The sequence below is a fragment of the Zosterops lateralis genome (assembly GCF_965231275.1).
Source record: "Zosterops lateralis genome assembly, chromosome: 1".
Classification (NCBI taxonomy): domain Eukaryota; kingdom Metazoa; phylum Chordata; class Aves; order Passeriformes; family Zosteropidae; genus Zosterops; species Zosterops lateralis.
The window spans coordinates 135399272-135409950 of record NC_139762.1 but is presented as its reverse complement, the minus strand read 5'-3'; the positions used below and the strand labels follow the sequence as shown (position 1 = coordinate 135409950).

Sequence of the window (10679 nt, the reverse complement as noted above, 5' to 3'; positions counted from 1 at the left end):
GTATTTTTTGGCAACAGCCTTTTTTTTAAATAGTCATTTACACCGGCGTGGACAGTCTGCCAACACGGGCGAGCTCCTGAGATTTTCCAGCAAGTCTTGCGCAGGAGAGCACATCCCTTGACATCTCATCTCCAGCGGTTCTGGGATCATTTGAGAATCTGATTTTATCTTTGCCTGGAGCAAGTCCTGAGCTCCCATGACTATGGAGAACAACTCCGGATGATCACTGAGCTAGACCCACAGCTGCAGGGCAGCTCCTCTCCCAACCCGTGCATGGCCCCGGGGACTCGGAGGGGACTCGGAGGGGACTGTCCGGTGGCTGCAGGGTGACCCGAGCCCCGGGCGCGGCTCCGGGCGATGCCGCAGCAGCAGCTCAGCCGCCGCCCGCGGACTACAACTCCCGGCGTGCCCCGCGGAGCCCGCCCGCCCCGGCACGGCCCGCCTGGGCTGGGCTGGGCTGGGCTGGGCCGGGCCGGGCCGGGCCGGGATCATCGCTGGAGCAGCGCGGGCCGGGGCGGAGACGGGCGGCAAGTATGTGACTGTGTCTGTGTGTCCGTGTGTCCGTGGGCACGTCCGGCGCCGTGGCGGGGCAGGTGAGAGCCCGGCGGGCAGGAGGAGGAGCGGGATGAGGAGGAGGAGGAGCAGGAGGAGGAGGCGGTGTGGTGCTCCTGCCCGCCGGGGATGCTGCGTGTGTGCCCGCGCTGTCTGCTCAGCCCCGGGGCACTCCTGCCCGGCGGATGGAGCTGCTCCCGGCTTTTCCCTCTGGCTGAGGTCCCGGGAAGAGCCGTGAGCGATCACGTACGTGCTCCAGGTCCCTACGCTGTGACACACTTGTGGGGCTGCGGCTTCGCCCCCTGACACCGCGGGGGTGGGCCCGGGAGAAAGGGGTAACAGCGAATTATTGCGGATGAGGAGTAATATCCGTCTTTGAGTCATCGGTCTTAGAGCCGTAATTTCATTCCAAAGGCTCTTAGATGGATATAGATGGGTATTTCCTCTTATATAGGAAAGCGCTGCTTTTCCCGTAGGATTATCAGACTTCCACCGGAGAACACAGATCCTGGATTATTGAGCTACGTGGGATTTGCGTGTTTCTTTCTAATTAGTCTGTGAATCTTGAGTGTAAAATTCTTTATTTGGAAGGGGGGGGATGGGGGTTATGTGCTTCTAAGAGAACAGACATATCTTCTCTCTGACATTTTACACAGTTTTTCTGGTTATCCCGTGCTCTGTGGATACTTACTGCCTTAATTGGATAGTGGTGTCAAAGGTTGATTAGATTCCCTGATAGATTTTGGATCTGCACAGAGATTGCAGTTTTAAATGCGTGGTTAGAACAATCGTGTTTGCTGTCTCCCCTCAAACAGTTGAGAGGAGGGCTGATGTATCACATTTGTGTTATCTCCCCTTTGGTTTATTAATGTATCATCACGAGGTTGTCGGGTTCGGTTTTGTTGTTGTTGTTGTTTGTTTTTTTCCCCCTCTGCTATTTCATTTGCAGACCGAAAAGAAATGAATGTCAGAGAGGATTTGTTTAATCATTTAACAGCTGACACAAGCCACGTCCCTGACAAAGCGCTGGTGAGAAAGTAGAAGATTCCTGGGATACAGCAGCACCAGCACTGTGGAGTGAAGCCGCTTCTGCAGGTCAGGAGCAGCGTTTGTTGGAGGATGGCGTAGCCCAGGAGGTGAGGCTTGTGGGGACAAGGTCGATGGCTTGCATGGAGCTTCTCTACCTGGCCGAGGAGAGCAGACAGGTGCCTCTGGGCAGCGCTGCTGGCTGGAACCTGCCCTCCCATCCCTACGAGCAGCAGCAGTGTGAGGGGGGTGACCCCAGAGCTGTGGCAGCCCTGCACCGTGAACGGCCCTGCAAGCCCTTGCAGAGGGGCCCTGTGGCTGAGCTCCCCCTGGCAGCCCAGCCCTCCTCCCTGGGCCCCTCGCCCCAGGAGCACCCTGTGCCCTCCAGCACCTCCCAGCCCTGCCACCCCGCCGAGTGCTTGCCCAGGGAAGGGGATGGAGGGAAGAAAGCTTGCTGCTGTGCCCAGGAACTCGAGACATCCTTCACCTGTGTGGATGAAAATGTGAATCTGGAGCACGCAAGAAGTCCCCCCACTCCTGCAGGTGGCCAGGATGCCCCTCTGCAGCAGCATTCCTGCAGGGCTCTGCCACCTGAATGGCCGCACGATTCTCCTTCCTTGGTCTCCGAGGAGGACGATGCTGCCTCGGAGGCAGCAGCTGGGAAATCCGTTGACTATGGATTCATTAGTGCCATTTTGTTCCTGGTTAGTGGCATTTTGCTGGTGATAATTTCCTACGTGGTACCCAGAGATGTGACTGTGGATCCCAACACTGTGGCTGCCCGGGAGATGGAGAGGCTGGAGAACGAGAGCGCCAGGATTGGCGCGCACTTGGACCGCTGTGTGATCGCCGGGCTGTGTCTCTTGACCCTGGGGGGCGTGGTGCTCTCCAGCCTGCTGATGATGTCCATGTGGAAAGGGGAGCTGTACAGGAGGAGCAGGTTTGCGTCCTCCAAGGAGTCTGCGAAGCTGTATGGATCTTTCAATTTTAGGATGAAGTCTGGTGCGAATGATAATATGCTCGAGCTGTCGTTAGTTGAGGAAGATGTGCTTGCCATAGATAATTAGTGTGGTCATGATTTTTAAGGCAGCATTTCTACAGGAAAATGTGTTTCATTAAGGAAAGCAGATGCAGCTAAAGATAGCTGGTGATGCAGTTTATTTGTCTGACAAGAATGGTGTTATCTTAAGCTCTATAATCAAATGTTTGCAATATATGAGTACTTGTTGTAAAGAGGAACTGTGCCAGATGAAATGCAAATGATATAAAATAACGAAAACCACTGAATAAAAAGAGATTTGTGATAAGTAGGTTCCTCAGATACTCGTTTATCCTAATATAAAACATTCCATTGGTGTCTTGCCTATATAATTTTCTTATTACTCCCATATAGAAAAAGAATGACCTTGACACTTTGGACGCTGTTAATTTCTGAAGCCTGCAGGGTTATTAGCGGTTTACTTGACAGAATGTTAGGAAGCAGGACCAATAATCAAATAGCAAGGCTAATATTTCATTAAGAGATGCTTTTTTTATTCTTTAATTTTAAGCAGATCCCTTCTCTTCAATTAAGTGACAGCTATGGGAAGAAAGAGCACCACTTGGTCATGACTGGACACAAACCTCCCATATTTTCAAACGATTGTACAATTAGTGATGATTATTTAAAATATAAAATAAGAGGCAAAGGGCAGGAAACCATATGGCTCATGGTACTGGTAGGAGACAAAAGGCTCTTTCAGCTTGAGGTCAGTAGCTCCATTTCAGTTCAGATTAGCAATGATTGATAGTCATTGACTTCTGATAGCTATAGTGACCCATATAAAAGAAGTTTAGTTCCTGGTGGACAGATGTCTTTGTATGAAAACTGCCATAACATGAATTAACAGACCTCTTGTTTGGAGTCTCAAAAGACCCAAAGACTGAAAAAGCATGGAGATGCTGAGACTGGACACTTCTCCTTCAGTACACATGCCAGAAGAAATTCAAGCTCAGCTGCAGGGCTTTGCTTATACTGAGGCTGTCTGCATCTTATTAGTCCTTTTTGAAACTTCAGTTTTATGTCACTAGGCTGTCAACCTTCTCATAACCAGCAAGGAAAGGTCAGGAAGGAGCTCTCTGAGAGTCGTTCAATAAAACCCAATTTATTTGTAAAGAATAAATCATCAGGAAATACTGAGGTTAAGTATCAGGCAGTTTACTGGCTGACATGAGACTCACTTAACATAGGGGATGATCAAGGGTACATGTTGCTATTAATCTCAGTTCTGTGGCAGTGTAGACAAAAGCCTGTACCACTGATGCTATTTGCTTTATTACCAGCCAGTTTCTGGGGAACATTGATGTGTTCTTGCAGTGCTGGGAAAACCAGCAAAAATTGTTCAGTGCACCACTGTCAGTTCTTACTGAGCAATGGTTAATACATATATATATGTCTTATTAATATGTATATGTATGTTATATATGTATGTGTCCCTGGCAAAGCCAAACATGGGTGAAGGCTCTGTCTGCACAGTCTCTGACTGCAGTTGTAGAAGAAACATGTGCTTCACTATGACAGCTTTCTCAGTTGTGAGTTAACTCTAAAATATCAGGAATATGCATTATTTTGAAAACGATACTTTTTTTCCCACTGTGACACACAAGAGAAATGTTCTCTTGGGAAGGGGTGAGGAGATTTCCTTTACACTCCCTTTACGCAGTAATATGTGGCAGCACAAAGTCCAGAATAACCAGTGGATGGTGGAAACGTGGGTTCCCACAGAGACTGAATGCTATTTTGTCACTTGGTTCTTCATTCCCCTCCTCTGGCTGTTTTTGTCAGGAGACAAATGCAGCACCCAAGTCTGACTCAACTAGTTCAGTCCCTTGTGCTTGCTGGCTGCAGGTGCTGGCATGGGTGCCTGTGACCAAGGCCCCAGGAGCTGCTCTGCTCCAGATTCACTCCTTTGGTCAGTCATTTCCATAGAGTGGTATCCGGGCTTTAATGCTGGCCCTGCAAAAGAGATCCTGCTTCACATGTTCTCTGCTCCAACTGCAGCTTTAGTTCAGTGTTACTGCGTAATTAAATGAGCTGCCCTATTAGATGGTGCTGCTGCCAGTAAATGACTCTCCCAGTTTATGGTATGATACACAGCGTGTTCATGGGCAGTAACTCAGCAGTGACCAGCATCTCCACAGTTGTCTTTGAAGAGCTTACATCCTTCTGGCTGTGTCATCAGGGATTCCTGATTGAATCCCTAGGATAAATACATGAAATGTTTTCTTATATCTGGAAGCTACCTCAGCCTGTTGTGATCAGTACAAGTGAGGAAGGAACTAGCCTGAGAATCTGGAGGCAGGGCAGGAAGGTTCCTCTTTTGCTGGCCTTGGCTGGCTGCTGGGGTATGTGGACACTGCCTGCAGAGCTTGACACTTTGCTCCAGGTGAGGAGGTGGGAACAGTGCTTCCTCTCATCCTGCCCTGAGGATGGGAAGGGGCTGGCCGTGGCCTCCACAAGTGCAGGGAAAGCTGTGCCAAGTGAGAGGGAAAATGTTGCTGAGCTGGGGTCAGCAAGATGGTGTGGGGCAGGGGACAGATATCTCAGGGGATGAAAACCCTTCCACTTGCCTGGACCCCGTGTTCTCACCTACGTGACAGAAGCTCTAAAACTGAGGCTGGTGGTTTAGATAGCTATTATTTTTATTTTTTAATTATACATATGCATGAAATTGGAGTACATTCCATTACTGCAGAAAGATGACAGCTTAAGCTGTACGGATCACAGATTTCTTGTAGGAACCATGACATGCCTTAATGCTGATTATTAGCACTAGAAAAAGGAACGCTTCCCTGACTGTCAGTATGTTATTGTCAAGTGAGAAGTTTTGTGACACTTTGTAAAATGCCTGTCACAGATCATGAACCTGCAATACTTTAATGAACCCTGAAATTTTACCTGAGCATTTCAAGGAAACATTAGTCAACCTAATAATCTAAATGTACACTGCAGAAGTGTGAGGAGTAATAAAATCTAAACAACAGGACTAAGAGAGTTTCTTTATTTTGGTGTAAGTGTGTGCTATGAAAGAGGTGAAAGAAGGCCTTCAGAGAACAGAAATTCAGCAGATAAAAATGCTCAGGACATTTCTCTGATCACCTTTAGAAATTGCAGCATGATGTGAGTTGGCAGTACGATGTAAAACCTATGGCCTCTCAGGTTCTCATGCAGTGAAACCAAACAAGAGAAACCAAAGCATTTACTGTCTGGTGGCTGATGGTGGAAATGAATGTATGAGCCTCCTGGCTAGTGGACAGGCTTTCACACCATTCACCTCACATGAGATGGTACCAAAGGGTGAAGCCAAGGCACGTTTATTGTCCCCTCGTGCACCCTCACAATTTGACTTCCCCTGCTCAAATTTTAAATGCCTTTAGGGTACAAATGGGAGAAGAGTTATTGGTGGTTTTTTCATTGCCTGGGCTAAAGTTGTCACTTGATTCATTGCAGAGCTTTCCTCTTTTTTGGGGAACTGAATTTTGGCATATAACAAGTGGGTTTTAGGTGCCCTCTAAACATATCCAGATTCTGAGTATGGATTTCTGATTACCCTGGAAACAGAACAGGATTTGTGCCCTTAGTCAGTTTATTTCTGACCAGCCCCAACTGCCAAATAGGACACTGCTAATATCTACCTCATGACATGTCTGCCAGCTGGGCCCAGCCCTGGCCCCTACCTTCCCACTGGAGGTGTCTGTGCTTCCCTGAACTGCAGGAAGGGGGGCGACAGCTGCCAGTGCCTGGCTCCCTGCTGCTCAAACAGCTCCCTGCTGATCCATGCTCTCAGTTCCTTTTCCTCGCTGTGGCTGAGGCTGGACTTTGGGAGCTGCATGGCATCTCCTGGGGTGCTCATTGGAGCAGAGGCTGTCACTGCCTGGTCCCAGCCCCCACACTGCCCGTGCCCAGTGTGTTTCTCACCAGCCTTGCCTGCTTCCGCCAGCCTGCAGCCGGCCCCATGGCAGAAATGCTCAAGACTCTCCTACACTGGGTTGTCACTGGGTTTTTATGTGTTTACAATTTTTTAGTCTTTGTAATTCTTTTAAAAATCTGTCTGCAATGGATATAGACTTTACCGACTAAGAAAGCAACTGGTTTAATCTTGTAAAACTCTGACCCACGACGGGGTGAAACATCGCAATCCATCATGAGCTGTTCAATAGCGCGTTTGATGCCTTACTACAATCGCAGCCGCGTTCTGTAGAGTCAAAAATAAAAGTCTGTGAAGCTGAGCACTGTCATTGTGGGCCTCTTTGCTGATTCCAGGGATTGGCTCTTCCCTCCATGCTGTAGTGCAGTCCCCAGTCCTCAGCAGCAGGGAGCCCATGTAGGCAGCGAGGCCACCTGGCAGAGGCAGTGCTGGATTGAGCTGTGCCAGCACACCAAGCCTATCCCCAGCTCAGCCTTCCATCATGTCCCTGCTGATGGTCCTTCCCAGACAGAAGGGCCAAGCAATGCAGTTTCAAACCCTGCTGCATTTGTGTCCCACCCAACTCTGCACAACCAGAACAAAAAAGAGAAAAAGCAGGTGGAAGCAGCCACAGCTGTGTGAGCAGGCAGCTGGGGACGTGCTGTGTCAGGAGGTGGGTGTTGAGCCCCTTTTCACCATCCCCACATGCATGACCACTTCAGGATCACATCCTCACCTTGGCCATGGCCAGGGCAGGACGGCAGCGAGTGCTGGCCCAGCACCAGCCATGGTGATGAAGGGTGGGCATGTGTCTCCCAGAAAGCACTGGAGCTGATGGGAGATGCAGGGAGATGCAGGAGCTATGTTCCTGGAGGTCCATGGGCTGGGCATTGCCACCTCAGTGTCAGCTTCACCTCTCCCTCCAGAAGAGCTGTGTCAGGGTGGGCAGCAATGGGAGGGTGCTGGTGTGGGGTTGGCAGTGACTGGTGCCAGCAGCTAAGCAGGACCTCCAGGGAGCCACAGTTTTCTCCTGGCTTTTTTTTTGTTTCTCAGATCTCCAGTGTGTGTCAGTTAAGCACGTTAAACTCTTTTGACAACCCGTACTCCCTCCCAAACATGATTTGAAGGTATGCCACACAGGTTCTTCCCCGTAAGGTCACTTTTCTTTCTGGTGTGACAGAATCAGACCTTTCCCTGCCACTGTCATGTCACCATGTGGGTGGGAGTGCTGTGGTGGGGTGTGGATCCAGGCTGGAGCAGGGACTGTCTACTCATATTACCTGTTACCAGAGAACAACAGGGCCCCAATTTGCAATTCAGGTTTCAGGCTGTTACTGCTACAGGAGTAATAAAGGTGTTCCAGAAGTGGCCAAATTGACTGCAGTCACTGCACTGAAGCCAAATGCAGACTATGGTGTGCAGCTGATGGTTAGCAAGAGGTTAAGAGAAGAGAGTGGATGTATTTATAGATATGACAGTCCGTCAGCTTAAAGAACTGGGAGGCTTTCTAACTGAAAGCAAAAACACAAATTCATTTTTTCCTCTTTTTACAGATTTCTTCTTAATCTTACCATTTTAAATTTCAAAGGGTTCAGTGTCATGCACTATATTTACAGGGGCGTTTTTTCCTTGTGTTTATGAATTCTGGCAAGGTCAAGAGTCCATAGACTGCAAGGAGGTGAGACTTCTCTGATTTTCATATCAGTTTAAATTAAATTGTGGACATTATAAATCTGCATAAAACCAAACAAGACAAGAACCTCATTTGAAATTAACCTGCTAAATATTTGTATGTGTAAATGTAAATGCAGTGCCCGTGGTAGACACTGAGACAAATAATGCATGTTTTAATTAGATTTTCAATAAAAATTCATCGTTAAAATACTTCTGCAGACTTGCTGTATTAAAAACTTTTGTAAAGAGTTCTCTGCTTATTTATGTGTAGATTGGCCCGCTGTTACATAATGGTAAAAGATGCTGAGCTATTGCCATTAACTGAGCTGCACCTCGTGGGCATTTGGCCATTGTGTTGATTGAGGGCATTACAACCTAACAAGTGTGGTTTTCGTTCGCCTGCACCCAGTGTGTAACCCATAGACCACTGAAAGTTCTTCCACCTGCATTGAGAAATGAGATGCTGAGCAGCATGGAACATAATGTTCTCAAAAAGTCTCCTGCACACAGATACCAAAGAGAGCCACCTGGAGAGCTGGAGAACTAAGGCTTCTTAAGTCCCAGTCCAGCACTGCAGAAAAGGCTAAATTAGTACAGAACCACTAGAATAAATCAACCTGAAAAAGATCACAGTTGTTTGTTTTTTTTTTTTTCCCTGGAGGATGACATTTACATTAAATTTAAAGTACAAAGTAATCTTTAAAAAAAATCTTGAAAGTCAACCCAAACTCAATTTCCTAATATTTGGAGGTATTTGGGTAAGGTTTTGCACTTCATATTTGTTTTTTTTTTTTTTTAAGGCATAAAAAAATCAGTAGGCTTCTGTTGAAAGAATAAGACAGATATCTTTATATCAGCACAAAAAGCTTCTCTTTTCCAATGATTGTTTCTGTTTTGACAGATGTGTATGCAGGGAAATTTAGCTGTTGTTGAATAAAACATTTCCAGAAGCAAAATTGATTAAGTCCCTTTTGCAGAGGAAAAAAATCAATTCTTCCCATTAGAAGGATCTAAAAGATGTTGATCAGCTAGAAATGTAAATAAAGTTCTGTAATCACTATTCTCTAACTGCAGTGGATCCATCTACATGGGATTGTCTTATCTCTTTATAGCTTAAAATAAATTTGGTTGAACTCCAACATGAAGCAGCTTCTGACAAACTAGCCAGAGTAACTGTGCTTGAATGTAAATAATATCAAGTAGCTGTCCTGACATTTGGGTATTGCTTTTCTCAAGGATTAGCTGTTCATTAAATGAATGTATATGTGATAACAATATATCCAGGCTGGGAACAAAAATATATTCACTGAAAGGCAGAGCAGTAGAAAGTATGTGACTGTTTTCAGTTTCTGTGTGTTCTGATTTAATGTAATAAAGATGGCACTTTAAAGATCTCTTCATTAGTAATCGTTGAGGGCTATTAAAGGTCAGGGAGGGCTATTAACAGAGGGATGCCAAGTCTAGCTCTGTAAGTCCCTAAGCTTCTGATTGCTAAGAGCTGAGAGAATGTGCTGGTGCATGCTTGCCCTTCCCTTGGTTTTAGATAAAGCTGTAACTGCTGCAGGCTACTATCTGAGCCAGTTTTGTGACAGATTGACCTTTGATTTGATCCAGACTGACCCTGTGTTCTCAAAACTTCGTGCTCTGCCTATAGGGGCAACACCAAGTAGTTTTTTGCCACTGTGGCTTCCTAAAGAAGGAATCAATAGATCATGGCCTTACCTTGGTTTTTCCCTCCTTACAGGAATGGTAACCATGGGTGGAAGAGCTCTTGAGAGGTCATTTTCCAGTCTTATGGAATTTTCAGCCTCCATCAGTCCTCAAAGACGATTACTCATGGCTGTGAAACTGCTGCTCAATTCTCTGAGCACTCTGGGGTGAATTTTATAAGGCTCACATGATTTGCAGATACATTATGTATCTATGTAGCCTCTTCTTCTGCCCTCTACCAGCCTAAGTTCTTAAGTTCTGAAGTCTATAGATAGTCCAAAGACTTTTAGATTTTTTTAATGAGGTAAAGAAAGGTTGAAGCACTTCAGTCTTCTCAATGTCATTTTCAATTGTGTCCTGTCTCACTCCCCACCAAGCAGAAAACCTGTTCTTTCTTTGTCTTTTTTCTTCTTTCTACTATAAATATAGAGCATTTCCTCATGACTTTTTTTCTCTTCTATGAGGATCTCACTTGCATACCTCCGCAAAAGAAATGAAAAATATTACTTATATGTTCTAATTTCCCCAATGGGGAAATTTCTTAAATTGTAGGTCAACCGTTATGGTTAGCCAAATTCATGTTTGCCATTGTTATTTTTCTTTCACGTTTTCACATTTCACATATGGTATTTTGGTTAAAAATTTACAACATTTTCCTGAATTTCTTTTTCTTTTAAACTTTTGCTATGTGAGGGCATACTAACTAATGCTTTGAATTTACTGAAGTTTCTCATTCCTTGGGACCACTTCCCTGGACGCAGAAATACTCTG

The 10679-nt window shown here is 46.2% G+C and overlaps 1 protein-coding gene across 2 annotated transcripts; it reads left to right on the top strand.

Moving 5' to 3' along the window:
• The first annotated feature begins 478 nt into the window (after positions 1 to 478).
• On the top strand, positions 479 to 3955 carry TMEM74 (transmembrane protein 74). Of its 2 annotated transcripts, none has more exons than XM_083856102.1 (2): positions 479 to 531; positions 1550 to 3955. In XM_083856102.1, exon 2 carries the CDS (start codon positions 1713 to 1715, stop codon positions 2643 to 2645), a length of 933 nt encoding a protein of 310 aa, XP_083712228.1. In that variant the 5' UTR covers positions 479 to 531; positions 1550 to 1712; the 3' UTR covers positions 2646 to 3955. The 2 variants fall into 2 exon arrangements, with proteins under 2 accessions (XP_083712228.1, XP_083712229.1); XM_083856103.1 differs by having other exon boundaries at positions 516 to 593.
• Positions 3956 to 10679: the final 6724 nt, after the last annotated feature.

What these genes read in the sequence shown, in the direction of transcription:
- TMEM74 (XM_083856102.1), top strand. Translation starts at nt 1,713, where the DNA reads ATGGCTTGCATGGAGCTTCTCTACCTGGCCGAGGAGAGCAGACAGGTG.